This window comes from Coenobita brevimanus, chromosome 114 (assembly GCF_032717465.1).
Source record: "Coenobita brevimanus isolate Jiangsu-jjx chromosome 114, ASM3271746v2, whole genome shotgun sequence".
NCBI classification, from domain to species: domain Eukaryota; kingdom Metazoa; phylum Arthropoda; class Malacostraca; order Decapoda; family Coenobitidae; genus Coenobita; species Coenobita brevimanus.
In genome coordinates, this window is record NC_137067.1 from 6824125 (window position 1) to 6845920 (window position 21796).

The 21796-nt window shown below is 40.6% G+C and overlaps 1 protein-coding gene across 1 annotated transcript in view; it reads right to left on the reverse strand.

The window, feature by feature from the left end:
- Positions 1 to 21796, reverse strand: part of LOC145418457 (uncharacterized) — a 149901-nt gene that overhangs the window by 98912 nt on the left and 29193 nt on the right. Inside the window, exons 2-3 of the mRNA XM_080286874.1 lie at positions 18123 to 18298; positions 15586 to 15731 (exon numbers count right to left, since the gene is read on the reverse strand). Coding sequence (XP_080143000.1) covers positions 15586 to 15731; positions 18123 to 18298 — 322 coding nt within the window. The remainder of the gene's footprint in view (positions 1 to 15585; positions 15732 to 18122; positions 18299 to 21796) is intronic.

A 21796-nucleotide genomic window follows, 5' to 3' on the forward strand; every position in this document is an offset into this window, starting at 1 on the left:
CCTGACCTAAAATTGTTCTCTCCATCATCAATGCTGGTTTGCAACACGAGACTAAAAAATATTACTCTCTTTCACTCTAAACTTGGCCTAAAATTGCCATTTCTCTCCTTCATAAATGCAGAATTGTAACAATAGACTAACACTAGAATATGAAGCTGTAGTCGCGGCGCCCTACTCTGAGGTTGTCATTATCGCGCCCTGGCAACCTACCCACCAACAGAGCGTCCGATTTCGTATAAAATATAATACGCTTGTGATTCGTGTATGATGCGTTCTTGTATAATAATATTCGTGCATAATTTATTGGTGTAAAATAATATAATTCGTGAATAATATGACACGAAATCGGACGCACTGTTAACATGTAGGTTGCCAGGGTATGATAATCACAACCTCAGACTACAGTCACAACCGTAGTCACGAAGATGTGCTGTGTAAAGGATGGAAAGACGTAGCATGGTCTCTTCCTGCCACTGAGCTACGTTGAATATGTTGCAAAAGGACAACAATCTGGGACAAGTTAAGGTGAAATGACTATAGTTACAACGAACCGCTATGGAAAGGGTATAGATCCAAAGTACTTTTTTTTTTCCTTTTTAAGCCGTTGATCGACCTGAAATAAGCTGCAAAAGGACAGAAATCTGAGTCAAGTTTAGGTGAAAAGAGTATTGATATTAGGTCAATACCCTAATCATCACATCAGTGTGGCCTGATTGTGGATGGTTTAGAATGGCTCCGTGTAAACCACTGCATACAACAGCCGAGAGACTGAATGGCAGTGAATGAGGCTGCTTTCTCCTGTTTTCCGGCACTGCTCTGCTGGAGTGGGAAACGCAGACCATTTTTAATAATAATATTAATCATCATCATCATCATCATCATCATCATCTTCATCATCATCATAATGATGATAATGGGCAGGATCAGTTAATTTCTAATAGTTTATGAATCACTGTTACTGTTCCTTCATCTGTCTGCCTCTCTATAGCCAGACGCCTTAATACCGTAACGTAAGGGGTGGCCACAAACAAACTGCCTCCCTGTCGCCCTGTCCTTTGTCATTTCGCTGCCCTTCCCCCAGCTCACATTCACTATCGTATACCTTTCTACTCCGTCCCTCCATCTCATCCTCGGTCTCCCCCTCCCTGTACTCTCCTCCACCTCACTCACATACACTCTCCTAGTTAGCCTCTCACTCTCCATCCTCTCCACATGGCCAAACTACTTCAGTGAATGTCTCCCAACGCTTTCTATCACATCCACATCCACATTACAACGCTCCTTCATTTCCTCAATTGTTAGTCTGTCTCTCCATGTAACTCAAATGCAAACACAAAATACCTTCACACTACAGAATTGTCGACCTTCCTCTAAATTGCTGAGAATGGTGTTAATACCTGCCTAAATATTTGTCGTAATTGTCACTCCATAAAAGACCTTGAAACTCTCTCTCTCTCTCTCTCTCTCTCTCTCTCTACCTACCTACCTACCTACCTACCTACCTATCCGCGTACCTACCTAAATAATATGCACCTACGTAAATAGTTGTCAATTTTCACTCCATACATGAAACTCTCTCTCTCTCTCTCTCTCTCTCTCTCTCTCTCTCTCTCTCTCTCTCTCTCTCTCTCTCTATGATATGTCCAAATGTTAATGAGGTCACTAATACATTGTAACTGAATCCTCTTGCAACATCTTTACTAAAATCTCTTCACCAAATAAAGGCCTTTATAGCATGTTTTTCTTTGTAAGGCCATTCTACTTTTTTCACCTCCTTTATTACAGACTGTCTACTCTTTCTACCCTCCTTTATTAAATACTACCTACTCTTTCTACCTTTACATACTGCCTACCCTTTCTACCTTCCTTTATTGCATACCACCTACTCTTTCTACCTTCCTTTATTGCATACTACCTACTCTTTCTGCCTGCCCATACTACCTACTCTTTCTGCCTTTCCATACTACCTACTCTTTCTACCGTCCATCATTACATACTATCTACTCTTTCTACATTCCTTTATTACATACTACCTATTTTTTCTACCTTCCTTTATTACATACTACCTACTCATTCTACCACTGCCCTTAAACTCTTTCACCCCTTACAGACTCTCTCCAGTCACCGAAAGATCTTACTGTGGGTCACCTCTTTCAGCAGCCATTGTTTTGTCCTTCACTACATTCCCATTCATACCTTACCCTTTACTTAAGCCCGAATTCTCGTCAGTTAAGCAAGCTCCGTAATACCTCTTCCTTTGCCATTTATTTTGAATGTGGCTGGTCAATATCCTTTTGTACGTTATCTGTGCAGAGTATAGCGATATTACAAGGGTTTGTCTAACACTGACGACGACTGAAAGGCGTAATAAACAATATAAATCGCTTGGGAGAAGGTGTAAGGGAGCTTCTTCAACCGACGAGAATACGGGCTTTTCTCGCTCACTTGCCCCTCACACACATTCACAAAATTCTGAGCCAATTTAGACTCCGTTTAGTAAGCAACACAACATCGTCTTCATTCATCACATTTCTTGTAGCTATAGGCCACAGCTTTGATTATCACACTTTCTGCTTTCATTAGGGCTCAAGAGGGACGCCTTCCTGTGGTGGCACTGATATAGCCAAGCGACTCAGCTGCTCGGTAATACAAACATTGCTCAGCCCTCGCCCTACCCCCGGAAAGGAGGATGGTCGACTGCAGGAAAAGACCAACTTCAGTTTGCAGTCCACTGGGTTCACGTTTTCAGATGAACCTGGAGCCACAACAACAACAACAACTACTACTACTACTACTACCACCACCACCACTAGTACTGCTGCTACTATTACTACTACTACTACTACTCCATCTTCATTCTTTTACTCTGTGTACCCATCTCACCGCTCGCCTTTCATGCTTGTTTTAATTGTGCCTGATTTGATCAGACAATCATCTACACCATCATCTCTCTACTCTCGTATCACTCTCACATCTAAACATACTTCTGTCTGTATGTATGTAATTATTAAGGCCTCTATCAACTTTTGCTGCATCCTCTCTGCAACATGTGTTTTTATGCAATTCTTTGTGTAGAAAATATGAATTATTTATGCACAACTTAACAATCTGACGCATGGCCTTGAGCCTACGCCCATTATCATATTTTCATGGTATAATAAAATGACCCGTTACACCACTCACAGGACCCCTACTAGTGCTTCCATTATCATCAAACGTCCATTCTGATCTACTTGGCACGTGTTTTAAATCCTAAACCTGTCCTTCTCCTCCATTCGTCTGTCTTAACATGATTACTGTTCTATGATCAAAGTTGCTTTAACAGAGTCCTGCTGACTTAAAGTTTTCATACTTGTATCTTGAGTTAATACATTTATAATCCTTCATTACTATCTGCCACTTATCATTTCTCAACTAACCAACTGCATCTTCATTGCTTCCACGAGTTCTCCTACCTGACTTTCCATGTGACACACCTGCCTAATCTTTAAGTTCATATCCCCTCAACTTCGCCTAGAACAAAGCCATCGCGTCACACCGTCCTTCCACAAACACTTTAACTGCCTTCTTTCTTTCAGATATTCAATTACACCTTTGACATTCCTCTCATCACACCGTCCTTCCACAAACTCCACAACTCTCATTCCTTTACACATTCATTTATCTCCGCTATTCCAGGAGCTACACGTGCCTTTCCTTGAACACATTCACTACCCTTATTCATTTACATATCCATTCACTCCATTAATATTCCACATCAAAATCCACTTATTACGCGCGTCTTTCCTTAAACACATTCAATACCCTCATTCATTTACACATCCATTCACTTCTTTAACACTCCACATAACTCCCCTTGTCCATCTAGCTTTACTGGGCCCTAGGCAGGCACAAAACCCAGGTCCTAGGCTTGTGGAATCGTTTTGGGATTATTGTTATTGAGGGAAAGGGGAATCCCGTACAACACCAACCCTTCCATTATACCACGACATGCAAGGGGGTTCGCGGGCATTATTCTCTCTCACCAGTCCCCGGGAAATCTATTGTCCTTAGTGAAAAAAAAGTGTGTGTGTGTGTGTGTGTGTGTGTGTGTGTGTGTGTCTGTGTGTGTCTGTGTGTGTCTGTGTCTGTGTCTGTGTGTGTCTGTGTCTGTGTCTGTGTCTGTGTCTGTGTCTGTGTGTGTGTGTGTGTGTATGTGTGTGTGTGTGTGTGTGTGTGTGTGTGTGTGTGTGTGTGTGTGTGTGTGTGTGTGTGTGTGTGTGTGAGAGAGAGAAACAGAGACAGAGACAGACAGACAGACAGACAGACAGACATAGACAGAGACAGAGACAGACAGACAGAGAGAGAGAGAGAGAGAGAGAATCTAACCATGGACTTAGATTCAGTACACAGGTCGGCCCGTGAACAGCGCTCCACAAGAAACTCAAGTGGTAGTATCTTACGTGTTGCGGGGAGGGCTCAGTCAGCTGGTGTGGGCATGGCTGTAGCTGTGTGCGTAGGAACTGAGTAAATGATGCAGGGTAGATACTGATAACACTGAGCCGTCCCCACAACACACGAGAAATAGCCCGGCGGAGTGGAACTGGAGTGTTATATATGGGCCACCTTGTATTTGCATGTGAATGATATGCTTGCCTATAGTTCTTTTACCTTAACCTGGCCCAAATTTTCGTTCTTTTGCAGCTTATTTCACGCAGCACAGTGGAAAATAAAACAATGCTATCACTCTACATTCATTCCCTTGCTTTTCATGACTGGCATCATAATCTAGTGTTAGTCTTTTGATACAACTCAGCTCAGTCTATAAGATGAAGAGATGGCAATTTTAGGCCAAGTTAGAGTGAAAGAGGTTTACTCACCAACACTGTCGCCACGCTTCAAAATTACGAGGAGTATTCCAAGGTACATGAGAGAGGGGATGTGAGCTGGGAGAAGGGCAACGAAACGGCGGGGGACAGGGCGACATGGAGGCGATTTGTTTGTTGTCACCTCTTACGGGATTAAGGCGTCTGGCAATAGATAGATAGATAGACAGGTAGATGGTATTCCAAGTCGGAGGCAGCCAGATATTTACTACTGGAGGAGAAATTAAATATATGTTATGATAAATATTAAACGTTACGCTACACTTCTTCTTGTCATTACATTTTTGTGACTACAGGAAGTTCTACATTAACTAAGAATCAGTAGTCCTCATTGTAAACAAATGCCTCCCTCTCATATGTGTTATCAATGTGAAGATGTATAAAGCAATGAAAATACATCTAAACTACAAGATAGGGAATGATACTACTACTACAACTACTACTACTACTACTACTAATAATAATAATAATAATAATAATAATAATAATAATAATAATAATATATAAAAAAAAACAGCCCAGCCAATAGTGAACAAAAGTGATGGTTGTGTTAGTTTCGCTCATTACGTATTCCACGCTTTTTACGAGGCGCTAACGGTGGTGCAAACAATGGCTGTAGGCGGGTACTGTCAGTGGGCTGGGTGTTGAGCTGCCAGTGTCCGGAAGCCTATTATGTGTGTGGTGTGGTGGCGTGTGGGGCAGGGCACACACACACACACACACACACACACACACACACACACACACACACACATAGATAGATAGACACATAGATACATAGACAGATGGATAAAATCAGCCACTGCAGGTCCTCTGCTGAACAAAGGTCTACCCAACTTTCTCCATGAATTCCATGACTGAGCCATCTCTGCCAGGTTTTGCCTTCAAACTATCTCATCTCTCCACCTCCTGTCTGGTCTTTCTCTGCAATCTCATGGAGTCCTGTCAGTCAGTGTCTTGCTTCATTGGTTATATTATGTTTTTGCTTCATGACCTGCCCACCTCCATTCCTGTTCTTATAAAATTTCTGTAAAGTCCTTGACATTAGTTTGCCCTCTTACCTAAACTGGTTTCTTCCTGAACCTCAAAGATATTCTAAACATTGACCTTTCCAATGCTCTTTGAGAATGGATTAGTTTGTTTTCTAATTATTTTGTCAGTTTCCAGGTCTCATATCCTTTCGTCATTGCTGGGCTTATACTTTTATACTTTCGTTTTATACTCAGGCTGAAGAGGTAAAGAAAAATAAACAAAAAGAACGTCATCATATTCAGGAAGTTATCCCTTTCCCTCTGATAACCTTTTTTTTATTTTTTTATTTTTTTTGGCCAACTGTACGTACTTTTTTAAAATTCACTCTAAAGGTCCCATATAGTGAACGGGTTAGTGACGATAATGCCTAATTCCTAAAATATGAAAAATCCCTTCTGGGCGGAGAAAAATTTGGAAATAGCAAGAATGAACTAAAAGTGTTTGAAAGCGTTCATCCATGTCACAGAATTTCCTCTTTAGACTTGTGCTTCTATACATTTTCTTACCTGTCACCCAAGTTGTAAAATTTCATGTATAGCACACCGCACAAATTTCTTGCATTTTTTGATGCGCTCCAAAAGGACCACACGCATACTAATTAAGGTTATAAGACTGGCAAGACGAATGCTGAGTCAAAGATATGACTAGGCACATGAATGCTCAGTCAAATATTCAGCTGGCTACACGCATGCTGCCACATATAACTTAAATATTAACTAAGTTACAGCTACATTAAAAAATATTAAGCGTGTATTGTTCAAGGTAAATTTATCCTAATGATTTTAATACCGTGTTTGTCACAGACAAATAATAATAATAATAATAATGATAATAATAATCTGAGTACTTTCAAATGGAACTGAAGTTATTGATCTATCACCATTTTCAGTCAAAATACGCTGGCTTGTCCACTGGACAGTTGCAGAGATTTATCCTAAGGGTGTCGTGAAGAACATTGTCTTACGTGTACGATCCATTACTATTTCTTTAAGCAATAATTTAGCGTAAGTAAAGGATAAGGTTGGGTTTGGGTTCATAATCAAATCATGAATAACTGCTTTGATGAACTCAACCATCGTTGACGTTGGAAATGACTGTCAATACAGTTTCACTGAAAGGAGCCACTTGCAAAGAAAAATTTATCCCAGCCACGTTTAGCAACATTAATTTTTATGTTGTATCAGTTATGAAATTACAGTTGCACAGTACGATACAATATTGTACAATACCATAACCTAAAGTTCATGAATGCGACATTTATTTTCGCAAACACACTTTCACAGTTTAGATACAGTACGTTTGTAAATATATATTCTCAAATATGACAGCTTAGTATCTAAGCAGCAAAAATCACTTTGTATTTGCTAGAAAAAAAAACAAAAAAAAAAAAAAACAACGGCAAACGGGTATCTGCATACCCAGGAAAAAATGCAGTTTTTTTTTTTTCCAAAATGAATGTTGCGCATTCAGAGGAGTAGCCTACATAAGTTAGCAAGGCAAAGAAGATAAAAACAGGAAGCTGCAGGCCACCGAGAGCGGGTTGAGTGCTTTTCATCATCGTTGCAATACAACAGGCATATGAGAACAATGGTAACTTATATTCTTGAGTAAAACTTTGAACCAAATCTTCACAGCAATGAAACTCTAAATCACACTACAGCCATTTTCACGGGGTATACCCTCATGGCCCCTCTCCACCCCTCATCCACAATTCAAATTCATCACGACCATTTCTTTTTCCCCCACGCCCATTTTTTTAACATCCCTCCCCTCCACGCCAACATTTTAATTCCTGGAGGATGTTTTGAAATAGACCTTCACTGCCTCCAACCACCGGTCCTTCAACATCAGTTTTATATAGGATATACATACATTCCTGTCCCAGCTCCACCACCTACCAGCATAGCAGCCTATCTCACTCATTCTTTTGCTCTTCACGCCCTTTTCTTTACCTTCTTTTTGGCAGTTTCATGACACGACACGAGTCATGTGGTCGAAGAACTCAGTACTATCAACAGTAGAAGTCCTATCGCCCCTCTTGCTTCTCTGTCCATGGGCACTGACAATCAGCATGGTGAATCCACAGCAGGCAACACTAATGACAATGATCTGTGGCCAAATAAAGTCAGATGCACTAGGTTCGCCGCAGATTTTCACAGTCCATGGAGAGGGAAGCACGAGAGGTGACGGGGATTTTGTTGCCGATGTCACATAAGGCCATATTCTATAATTATGGTTTTGAGGATTTCGCAACACTTCAACTTTAGTGATTTATTTTTTACACATTAAGCCTGATAATCCTTTTATATGCTGTTTATGCAAACTATATTGATTTATCTATCTACCTATTGCCAGACGCCTTAAACCCGTAAGGGGTGGCCACAAACAAATCGCCTCCATGTCGCTCTGTCCCCCACCATTTCACTGCCCTGCTCCCAGCTCACACCCCCTCTCTCATACACCTCTCCACTCCATCCCTCCATTTCATGCTTGGCCTCCCCCTCCCTCTTCCCCCCTCCACCTCACTCACATACACTCTCCTCGTCAGTCTCTCGCTCTCCATCCTCTCCACATATATTGATACTAAAACTATATTATCATGTACAGAAGAATGTTAAGATATAATATGCGAAACGAATAGGTCCGGCAGAAATGCTACGAATCCTCCTATGTCACCTAAAATACTTACATACATAAACACTACACCTGTGACACGTTTCCTCTCCCTCTCTCTGTTCTTTCATTGACAATTATTCCCACACGTCCTTGGCACCTTTAAAGCATAATTGTCCCCTTTTCAGCCTATGTTGAGGCCAGCCTTAATTAGCCCCAGTAAACCAGGGGTAAATTAACCCTCTCATGTTCGGAATAGCTCTAGTGCGCAGGACGATTTCAATCAGCTGAGAGTGAGTACAGGAGCCAGAGTGTCAGTATGGATATAATTAACTTTGATGGACAGAACATTTGTAACAGACTATTTCATTTACGCCAGATGATATTCAGTGAAGAGTGAGTCCGTGGAGCTTGAGAGTGTTAATAGCAGTATCTTAACCCCGTCTTGGTCAGAACAACTCTAGCACTATGTTTCCGTTAATGCCAAATGATTTTATTCACCCGAAGGGAAGCACAGAAGCGTGAGGGTGTCAAGTCTTTCACCATCAATTATCTCAAGGTCGTAAAATCTCTAGTATCATATTTGTACAATCGGCATCAAAAATCCGGTCCCCTGCCGTGATTTTCTCCCCATGTGCTTTGAAAATCAGTGTGGTGAATCCGCAGCAACTGACACTGATGACTTCATTTGGCCTCAGATCAATGTCACAAGCGTACTTTGTTGCTGCTCCAATACACTGGTTTTCTAAGTCAGTGGTGAGGGAGGCAGGGAAGGCGACAGGACTTATTATGCCGACTGTACCTATTAGAGAAAAAAAAAATGGTACTGATACGCTGAGAGTGTGTCACAGTAACCTGAGTGTAATGATGCCCTTTTTTATATCAATCAGGACATCATTAGAAGCTCTTATTACACTAGAGAAGGACACCTGATAGTGAAAGGGTTAACCTCCAATAAACAGAAATATTAAATGTATACTTGTTTTCAATACTCAAAAATATAGCTGAACTGAAACCAATGCAAGTTGATTTAGTCTCTTAAACGTCCCTGGTTATTTTTTTACGATATTATAGCATTATTTTCTTACCAGAACCAATATTATAACGTTTCAGTAACGAAAAAAATAATGGCTTAGTAACTGGACCTTAAAAAAGCTACTAAATAAACAGTGACCTTGCTTCAGCTTTGTGGTAAAAACAAAATAAGCTCGCGAGTAACTTTGTCCTTGGCGGGAAGGGCGGTAGTGTGTATGCTCTGTTGTCCAAGTTGACGTCATTGTTATTTACTCCAGTTGCCAGGCGATTTTATGTAGCTCCAAAAAGATACAGGACCGTACTATAAAAGCCGGGATCGCCAAGGCGTAGGGAAGTCCGTGTTAAGATCGTGGTTGATTAATGCCGACACCAGACGAATTTATTCAACTTTGGGGAGCCTTCTGATGGTGACGAGATTAAGGAAGGCTGTATCTAACTTCTTCTTTGCTCTACACCCATCATCCACTCACATCATGTAGTACTGTCTACTTCTTCCATCATGTCTATCATTCTTTTTCTGCGTCTGTCCTCCTCACTTCCTATTTCTCCCATCCTTTCTGTCACTTTGTTGACCTTCTTTCCAATGTGGCTCTACACACAGTGGCAAGCCAAATAGTCTTCTGTAACTCAGGGAACCAGTTACAACGCTGGGTGGTAACCATATGCCTAAATAACGGGGTGACTTGGAGCCTACTATGGTGCCCCTGTTAACTTGGTGGAGACGCAATTGCAGCGTCCACTCAGGAACCATACTAGTCCCCGTGTCTCGCTGTGGCGAGGCGATTTCAGCCGCATGGGACCACTGGTTCACTGAACAGGACTATCCTGCAGTGGCGGTTGTTTGCCTGCGGTTGATGGGTCTGCTTGATCAGACAGACTGGGGTAGCACAGCAACAACAACGACTTCCTTTCTTTAGTAGGCTACTGTGACGTATTTTTGCTGTGTACAGACGAGTGTATTTACTTTAGGATCAACTTTTTTTTAAATGCAGGAGTTATATAGAGGGTGATCCATATATATCCCTCCACTTGCACTCCGCCAAGTGACTTCCCCTGTGTTGTTGGGACAGCTCAGTCAGGATTATCAGTATCTACTCTGCATCATTCATTCACCTCCTACGCCCACTGCACACAACCACGCCCTCAATAACTGACTGAGTCGTCCTTGCATCACAAATTCATTACAGCCACGTACGTTTCTAGCGGAGCGTTCTTTACGGACCACCTCGTACGTATACTTTATTAACCTCTCCTCAGTCAGAGATCCTCAGTAAGTTAAAGAAATTCGCGTGGTGGTAGCTTAAGATGAAAGATACGTCATTCGAGTGAGGGGATGGAAGCTGGAAGATTAAGGTGCAGGCTTCCTCATTTTTGACTGCCGTTTGTGAGTCCATTGGTGAGGATAAGTCATGTTGGCCTCTGTCTGTCTGTCTGTCTGTCTGTCTGTCACACACACACACACACACACACACACACACACACACACACACACACAGGATTAACTCGTTCACTGGGATTATCGTTTTTCCTTGTCACCATCAGCCACTTTTATTCGGTTTAGTTAAGCCTTTCACACTGGAGGGGTTAATGAGTGGCAGTCTGCATGCCTTCTCTAAATTTACTGATATATAATAGTCTGTATGTCGTATGAAGAAAACGAAGTGGGTATATGTTATCAGATGGAAGGGCTAACTCTCTCATTTTCGGAACAACGCAAATATTAACTTTAACGCCAAACAATTGTATTCAGTTGCGCGGAAAAGGAGCATGAATTTTTATACTCCTTGAATCTGATGACGTCTTCTATGACCAATGTTTGCTTCTTTCTGACGATATTGTTCAGCTTAGGTAAGAAATCTCGCCATATAAAGGAGCTAAGTAAAGGCAACAGTATAGCTGACTCCTCTAATCCTCCTCTTCTAATTGTTTTCCATAACCCGAACAGAATCGTCCATACATAACGAGCATAAACCCCAGATTATGCCATTGGATTCAAGGGGTTAATGCTTATTTTGTCATTACCCCTGCCATGGTCGGTAGAACACTATCCTCAAGGGGGTAATCACACCACCCGCGAGCCGATTCATATCTAGCACGGTTTGGAATGTGACCTTGACCTTGACCTACTTTCACCAATTTCGAACTCGTAGGAGATTTTTATTCCTACCACACATATGTGTAAAATTTTGTGATGATATCTTGAGCGGTTGCGAATTCATCGTGGTAACAGACACACAGACCTTGACCTACTTTTACCTATGTCGAACTCGTCATCGATTTTTTTCCCCTACTACTTGTAACATTTGCGATGATATCTTGAGCGTTTGACAAGTTATCGTGCTAACAGACACAAAATGACAGACGCACTGAAAACAATACGAGTTTCGCTATCGCTGACGGTAGTCAGAAAAATTGGTATTTAAAAAAAAAATCACTAATCCTGTAGAACATTATCGCTTTCCACTATGAAACCAGTTGTTACTGGATTATTATTAATTAGTATGATGTCTAGAAGAAATGAGTAAAAAACAAGAAGAGTTAAAAAACACTGACCAACTCAATAGTGGTAGCCTATGTAGTGTTTGAAAGAGTAACATAGTCACCCCTTCAACTGCCCAGGTTTTCTATGATGTCTCACTCGCATTTTAACCATATCTATCCTGTTTTCTTTCACTAAGTAATTGTCGCTGAATGTTTACCGTGCTTGTTATGCCATATTCGACTCACTCCCGCTTAGCCTTCTGTGACATCATTCCCTAAACTCCTAAAGTGTTGAAGGAGGGTGCAGAGAGACAAGAAAAGAAAGAAAGAAAAAACGCTAGTGGGAGTATAAATCAACAGCCCATCCTCAGAATTCTTGCTTCACCAAATACATACAAATATCCACACGTAGCTTCATATTTTTATTTCTAGTTAATAAGAGTGCCAAACCATGGTCTAAACTCCTCCGCACAACACTCATCCAGCCAGATCGATCTTTTGTCAGTTCCTTCGCCTCAACAGCTTAGGCCTACATACCTTCAGTTCTCACACATTTACCTGTACCATATCTATCCACCTTCTTCTTTTCCTAATAGGCCTCCTCCCACCTTCAGACTCGATAAGATATACCCTTTTCACTGCTCTGTTCACACCCATTCTCTATACACATGACCATACTAACTAAACCCTATCTTCTAATCTAGTATATTCACCATGAAACCGAACATTCACATGCTCGAACCATCGTGGTCGAAGCAGTTAAAACTAAGTATACGAACACCGACTGTTGTATTTATAAAGACTAACCATTGATATAAAGTCTTCTCATTCTGATTCTGACTTACTTGTTCTGCATCTTTCACGAACCGCATAATTCCTTATCCCGTAATCTCCCCACTCCGCACACATTCTTCAACAGTCACATCTATGTTCTAACTCGTGACTTTTCATTTGCCTCAGACCCGTATTACAGAGTGGGGACTAAAATTTCACGATGAAGGCCTTTTTGCAGCCGTCACACACAGACCTCTGCTTCTTACGAGTATCAGTGCCTTAATAGCACCAGCCACTTCCCTTCCCTGTGCCACTTTACGTTCCACTAAGATGCACATTTACCTCTCCACACTATCACAGCATCATGTACTTAAACATTTTCACCAAATGAAGTCTCTCCATTCACAATAACCTCACAATGAGAATTACCTTCTCTCTCAACTTCAGTTACTCTCATTTACACTTAGCCTACCTTCAAAATACGACACTCACAGACATCTATAAAACTCAGCACCAGTCTATGCTATTCTTCGTGATTTTCAAGCGGCACTGCATCATCTGCTTACATGAGATTTGAGATACTCCATCCTTCACTATTCATTACCAACGCCATCCCTTTCTCCAAGTATATATATATATATATATATATATATATATATATATATATATATATATATATATATATATATATACTGAACGGACACGGGGACATCCTACAACAGTGTCTTAGGCCAACACTGACAAACACACACACACATAGCAACCACTTACCCTTACGCATGCTTCACTGCCATCAAATATTTGTAATTTTATAAAAAAAAAAAAAAAAAAAAAGGTCAGTTGGATTTTAAGTTTCATAGTGCCGTGAACTGTATAAACCAAAAAATTATACACGCTTTTTTTTTTTTTTTTAAGAATAAAATGGTTTCAACCTGACGTACGCAGACGAAAAAAAATAAAAAACATGTGTACAGGGAGGGAACTTGAGTATGTAACTATCAAATGAAAAACTCAGGTCTTGAAAATCAAATCCGAGTCATATTAGACTATAACTATAATGGTTTCCACTTCTATAGACCATTTCACGACCAACATTTTTTTTTTTTTTTCATTGAAGTCGTAGTTATTGAGAACTCCTTAAACTGTGTAAAACTATCAGGTAAAAATTGCAAGTCGTCGCTATCAGATAAACAAACTGAGGTTGTAATTATTATGTGAAGACCATATGCAGGTTGTTAGTATTACGTGAAGATCAAATGCAAGTTGTAAGTATGACGTGAATAGCAAATGCAAGTTGTAACTATCTATATTATAATGATCCGATTTCTGTATGTCTGTTTGTTTGTTTGTTACCTTTACACAGCAAAATCGGCGCATGTAGCGCAAATTTTTGTTAGGGCAAGGTACCGTTAAAACGCTCCAACTTAAAGAATTAAACAATTTCCAGTCCAGTCGGAACAACGGTTCCAGAGTTATGACTCATTTCTGAAGATAGGAAGTGACGACATCGAGCGCAGGCCACCGAAGGCAGCCTTTAAGCGAGCTGGGGGGAAAAATTAATGCAAGTCGTAACTATTAGGCCAAAAAATAAAAACAAAAGCAGGTTATAAGTATCCGGTAAACGGCAATTGCAGACTGTAATTATTTGTAAAAAAAAAAAAGAAAAAAGAGCAGGTTGTAACTATTAGGCAAAAATCACAATGCAGGTTGTTACTATTAGGTAAAAAATAATTGCAGGTTGTAACTATTTGGTGTTAATGCAAATGCAGGTTTTAACTATTAGGGAAAAATGCTAGTTGTAGCTATTAAGTGGACGCAATTACAGGTTGTAACTATTAGGTGAAATACAAACGCAGGTTGTAACTATCACGTAAAATTATAATGCAGGTTGCAAGTATTAGGTAAAAAACGTAATGTAAGTTATAACTATTAGGTAAAAAACGCAATGCAAGTTGTAACTGTCAGGTAAAGAGCAAATGTGTATGATAACTAGCAGGCAACGGGAGAAAAATGCAGGGTGAAACAAGCAGACAATAACAAATGTATGTAGTGACCAGTGACGAATAATAAATCCAGTTGTCAAAAAATCCAGGTTATAATAGGATATAAAATTAATGGGGAAAGTAAAATATTATCCATCTAGTTATTTATTACCTGACGCCGTTTTCTATGAGGGGTAACCTCGAAAAAAGAATCCGCCCCTTCTCAGTAACGACCCTTTTTCCCCAAGACAGACCGCCTAGGTTGCGTAATTACTAGGTGTAAATCCTCGACAACAGGCCCTTCTGGTGTTATTCTTGCTTTGTAATGGCCACTCCTTCCAAGACAGACCACTGAGGTCGTGTAACTGCCGTACACAAAATACAAACTCAGTTCATTAAAACAAACAAACAAACAAAAACTAAAAACAAATTCAGGTCGATTTAATTACGATAGCAGTGACTTAGACTCCTGTATTAACATCTCTCAGCCACCAGACCTCGGAGTGAGTGAAATGGCAGTTATTTTGAACCACCTAAATTGGCAATGAATTAAAAAAACAGGGGGGGGGGGTGAGTCAAATCAAGACTGTGTCACTTACCTTTATAGTTACTTCAGCTCCCATAAGCACACGTTTAGTCTCCATTTCTCTCGTAGAAGGTGAAGACGAAGCTGCTGAGAATAACTTAAGCTACCAACAACTTCGAGGAGAAAAACAGATCGAGGTTGTAACTACCAAGTGAAAAATAAACTGAAATTAAAATGCAATCGATGTCCTGTTACTTACGGTTGTTGTTACTTCCACCACCGTAGTCACAGTCTCTTCCACTGCCCCTCTCGTAGTAGATGAAGTCAGCGTCGTTGTAGAAGTCCCGCTGGTCGTGGATGTTCAGGATGTGGGAGTCTTCTCGAGAAAGTAGACAGTTGCGTGGCTCGCGGCTTTGGTACTCGCTGTCACACACATGCAAGGAGTTTTACTTTATATGTGGAGTCTAACAGATTTTTTTTCTTTCCGTAAGCAGTGATCGTCAGTACAAGTCACTTATATATGACATTTCCATCGTAAGTTTATTATATTCGTTGGATGGGATATTGTTTTACTTGTGGAGCCTATAAAAACATGTATTTTTCTCTCCACTAGGTACAAATCATTAATAGAATTCATTTACCTTCTATGGCGTTTCCTACACTGAATATATTTGAAGAAGATAATTAGTGTAGAGGTAATCTTAAAATCGTGAAATAAGAGTCACCGCTTCATAAGGTGACATGAAAGATACGAATGACTTTGTAGGCTCTTTATCTTGATAAAATTTCTTGGTTTTCTTGGATTAATCAGATACTAAAATCTTTAAAATCGAGTTAAATTTTGTCAAAACTCGAATCGGTCTAATGATTCTCAGCTTTATAGTAGGTGTTATCACCCCAAATTTTCTCTGATTTACTACGTTAAGGACAAAGAAATAAAATTACAATAGAAATGAAGAAGATAATTAGTTACCTCACTTCAAGCAAAGCCACGTCAAAGAGAGAGAGAGAGAGAGAGAGAGAGAGAGAGAGAGAGAGAGAGAGAGAGAAATGCGGACTCACAAGTAAATCGATACGATTAAAGCCAATGAGTTACCAATGACTGCTAGAAGCATATAATTATAAAATTCACCCTCAGATTGATGGATGTGTGGTGAAATGCTGAAGCATGGGGGAGAGATAGTAGTAGAATGGATGTGGTAGATGTGCAGATTGGCCTGGGAGGAAGGTAGAGTACCGGAGGATTTGAAGTCAGGTATAATTGTTCTCCTGTACAAAGGAAAAGGGGAAAAAGAAGTGTGTGGTAATCATAGGGGCATTTGTCTTTTTGGTGTAATAGGAAAAGTATATGGTAAGATACTTATTGACAGAGTTAGAGAAATAACAGAGGAATTTGATGGAGAAGAACAGGGAGGTTTTAGAAAGGGAAGAGGTTGTGTAGATTAGATATTCATTCTTAGATCCTTAGTGGAAAAGTTTCTAGAGAAGGGAAAGAAGTTGTATGCAGCCTTCATGGATTTGGAGAAAGCATATTACAGGGTGGATAGACAAGGATTGTAGAAAGTATTAAGAATATATGGAGTAGATGGGAAGTTGTTGAATGTCGTAAAGAGTATGTATGAGGGTGCCAAGGCTGCAGTGCATGTGGATGGTGAACTGAGTGAATTTTTCTATCTGAAGGTTGGATTGAAACAAGGATGTGTCATGTCTCCATGGTTGTTCAATCTGTACATGGATGGGGTTATAAAAGAGATACAAGCTAGGGTAGTGGATGTTGGAGTGGCCCTCGTGAGAGAGGACAGTGTTTGGAAACTCCCTGTACTGTTGTTTGCAGATGATACTGTGTTGTTAAGTGAAGACGAAGGGGAGCTGCAAGGCTTGGTGGATGAGTTTGGGAGAGTGTGTAAGAAACGGACTCTAGAGGTGAATGTTGGGAAGAGTAAAATTATGGTCTTCGAGAGAAGTGAAGTTAGTGAATGTACAGTGAGGCTGGATGAGGAGGAAATGGAGAATGTGAGTGCATTTAAGTACATGGGTAGTGTGATGAGTAAGGATGGACGTTTAGAGTGTGAAGTGCTTGAAAGGGTGCAGCAGGGAAGAAAGGTTGCTGGTTCCTTGAAAGCAGTGATAAGAAACAGGGAAGTGAGCGTGGAAGTGAAAAAGCTACTACACGACATTATTGTTATACCAACTTTAACGTATGGAAGTGAGGCCTGCACACTGTTGGAGGGACAGAAGTCAACCGTGAGAGCAGTGGAAATGAGTTATTTGAGAGGAGCATGTGGAGTCACATGGAGAGACAGGCTGACAGATGAAGAAGTGAAGGAGCGGTGTCGTGTGGATGTGGATGTGATACGAAGCGTTAGGAGACGCGCACTGAGGTGGTCTGGCCATGTGGAGAGGATGGAGAATGAGAGACTGATGAGGAGAGTGTATGTGAGTGAGGTGGAGGGAGGGAGAGGAAGGAGGAGGCAGAGGATGAGATGGAGGGATGGAGTGGAGAGGTATATGAGAGAGGGGGGTGTGAGCTGGGAGCAGAGCAGTGAAGTGGCGGGGGACAGCGCGACATGGAGGCGATTTGTTTGTGGCCACCCCTTACGGGATTAAGGAGTCTGGCAATAGATAGATAGATAGATTTTGTCTATTGATTGTAGCGTACTGTACATACATATAAAATTTTTGTGTATGTGAGCGTATGTGTTGCAGGTTGAGAATGTGTGTGTGTGTGTGTGTGTGTGTGTGTGTGTGTGTGTGTGTGTGTGTGTGTGTGTGTGTGTGTGTGTGCTCCAGCCATAACCTATGCCAGCAACTTACCTGTACGAGAAAGACTTGCATTCAAAACTAGCTCGGTCACACGCCTGCTCACACTCCCTCAAAGAGCTAACAGTCTCAAGTTTGCTGGGGTAGCGAAGTCTTAACCCTCGACCTTTCTCAACGTAACACTCTGGAAGGAATGATACATGGGGTAAGAGTCGTGTGGGTGTAGCAAACTGAAATAAAGTACATTCAAGGAAAACATAAAAACTGCATAACCAATTCTGCGATATGTACAGTATGCCGATTTCGTTTAAAGTCATGTGCCCACTTTCCCTTATTTCTCACCGTTTTAATTTCTGGGAGGGGGTTGACCCTCTCCAAAAATCATTGTGCAGTTCACGCTCCCCAAATATAGCACTGCTGAGGACTGTCCATTGAGCAACATGTACTAAGATATCAAAGCCATATTTGCCATCCTATCACTCATCATTTTTTTATTTGGTGAGGGAGGGGTGGGTGTGCTGACTCCCTAAAAAAAATATGGTTAGAAAGCTGTACATAGTGGAAGATCTTCACAATAACCAGAAGATCTCACCTAAGAAGTGTCACTCAAATGTTTCCCCTATTTCTGTTCTTTTCTTTCGTTTTCTTTCTTTCTTCCTTTCTTTCTTTTCCTTTTTCTTTTTTTTTAAGAAGGGCTGACCCCTCAAGAATACGTGAGAGGAGGGTCACGCTGCCCAAGTATTGCAGTACGGATGAGAGTCTAGTGTGCAACTTATACCAAGATATGAAACCCGTATCTACCCTCCTTTCACAACATCAGAGAATTTTTAACATGCTGAGGGGGGTTGATCCACTAAGAATCATGCTTTTTTTATTTATTTATTTTTTTTTTTTTGCATTAGTGAAAGACTTTTCCAGAATTCCGACGAACTCACCTAGGAAGTTCCATTCGAATCCATCAAATAGCCTAGGCGTTAACACACACACACACACACACACACACACACACACACACACACACACACACACACACACACACACGGGTTGACTCTTGTGCAACTGTTTAGGGCAAGGTGCCGAAAATGATATCATCGTCCATCGCAGGTTTGATAATTTTGGAATCAGTGTGAGCTTATTATAGAATGAATCTGGAATTAATCTGTATTTTACCTGGAATCAATGTGGCCTTAATATGGAATCAGTCTGGAATCAGTTTGGCCTTATTATGGAATCAGTCTGGAATCAGTGTGACCTTAATATGGAATCAGTCTGGAATCAGTGTGTCTTTATTATGGAATCAGTCTGGAATCAGTGTGTCTTTATTATGGAATCAGTCTGGAATCAGTGTGTCTTTATTATGGAATCAGTCTGGAATCAATGTGTCTTTATCATGGAATCAGTCTGGAATCAGTGTGTCTTTATTATGGAATCAGTCTGGAATCAGTGTGTCTTTATCATGGAATCAGTCTGGAATCAGTGTCTTTATTATGGAATCAGTCTGGAATCAGTGTGTCTTTATTATGGAATCAGTCTGGAATCAGTGTGTCTTTATTATGGAATCAGTCTGGAATCAGTGTGGCTTTATTATGGAATCAGTCTGGAATCAGTGTGGCTTTATCATGGAATCAGTCTGGAATCAGTGTGACCTTAATATGGAATCAGTCTAGAATCAGTGTCTTTATTATGGAATCAATCTGGAATCAGCGTGGCCTTAATATGGAATCAGTCTGAAATCAGTGTGGCTTTGATATGGAATCAGTCTGGAATCAGTGTGGCCCATGGAATCAGTCTGGGATCAGTGTGGCCTTTATATGGAATCAGTCTGGAATCAGTGTGGCCTTAATATAGAATCAGTCTGGAATCAATGTGGCTGTATTATGGACTCAGTCTGGAATCAGTGTGGCTTTATTATGAAATGAATCTCGAATCACTGTGAAACCATCTGGAATCAATCAAGAATCAATCGAACAAACTGTAGTCGAGAAAACCATCAACTGAGCAATATGTAATCAATCAAGAGTCAGCCAAGAAATCTGGAATCAATGAAGAATCAACTGATCAATCTGTCGTCAACCATGAATCAATTAATCAATCTGTAATGAATACAAAATCAATCGAGTAATCCGCATTTAATAAAAAATCAATCGAGGAATCCAAATTCAATTAATCTGGCTTCAATTAAAAATCGATTGAGCAATCTGGAATAATTCAGTAATCAATCGGGCACTGTGGAATTAATCAAGAGTCAGTCGACCAATCTGGATTCAGCCAAGAATCAATCCAGCAATCCGACATTAATCAAGAATCAATCGAGTAATATGGATTCAATCAACGATCAATCAAGCATTCTGAAATCAATCAAGAATCAGTTGAGCAATATTGAAGCAATCAAGAATCAATCGAGGAATCTGAAATCAATTAAGAATCAATAGAGCAGCACTCTGGAATTAATCAAGAATCAATCGAGCAATCTGGAACCAGACTGCAATCCATCAGTAGTCACTTTGGAATGATTCTGTCAACAACCTGAAACTTATGTTGAGGTTATTACAAATTAGTCTGGAATCAGTTAAGAGTTGGGGAGCTGTCGAGACGCAAAAATAATGCTGGTCTGTTTGTTTCACCTGCCAAAGCTCTCTAACTTCTTTCAACTCACTGAATGGCCAAGGGTGGTCAGCTCGAACGGTTGATCTGACTAGTAACCAAGGAGACGCATATTTTATAACTAAAGCTCGTCAAAGTTCATGCAATCACGGCTTAGTATTAAATAATGAGAGACGTCTACTTCCATCAGCTAAAAACAAACAGACTTCATTGATAATCTTAAGAGGGTCCAAGTGTGGCTATAATTACACGTATTCTCACTTACAGATATAATTCATCGTTCTGAACAACTGGCCACTTGGGAGTTTTGGATTACATGGAAGATGAAATTATCGACAATGATATTTTTCGTATTAGCACTGATCGCGTTTGATTTTTATCTTATTCAAGGAAGAAGGAAACAAAGGCCAGGGACATCGTGTGAAAATAGATTTGACCTAAAATTGAGTACTTGTTGAGCAGTATATTTCGATTTAGCCGTAAAAACAATAATAATAAGTAATTTCTCAAACACTAAAAAATTGGGCGGTCTTAGATGTAGCACTTCCCTTACTTACGGCAAAATGAAAGCGTGATATTGTACATCAAGCACTTGATATAATGTCAAAGCTATTTTCACACGATATTTATGTACTTTAAACGCAATTAGTGCAAATGTTGCGAAAATTATCATCGTCGACATCTTCACCTCCCTTCTCCAACTCGCAAGTGGTCAGTTCCCGGCACCGTAAATGCAGACACAACATCAGTCATGGCTAGTTTTATGCCACACTGTTATCAATCCCTTCACTACGATAATTTCGCATAAGGGTTCCTATCTGACGGGTGGCTGGGGTTCGTTGCTCACGTAGTGCCACACGGGGAGGAGTGAGGCCGGTCGCCCGCGCCTTAACTGCCGGGACTTACGGGACTAAGTAGCCCTGGCCTCGAACTCTTACTCTCCTGATAGGTAGAGTGATAGGTTTTACTTTCAGACAATTATATTCAACTTAGGAAAGATCTTTCGTATAGATAGGGGCTCTCTCGTTCCTGGATATGATACTGACCTGCGCGGGCAAGTACAGGCAGATACAACTATCTTCCCAACCTTTGACAAAAACAGACAGGATAGATCGAACCATCTG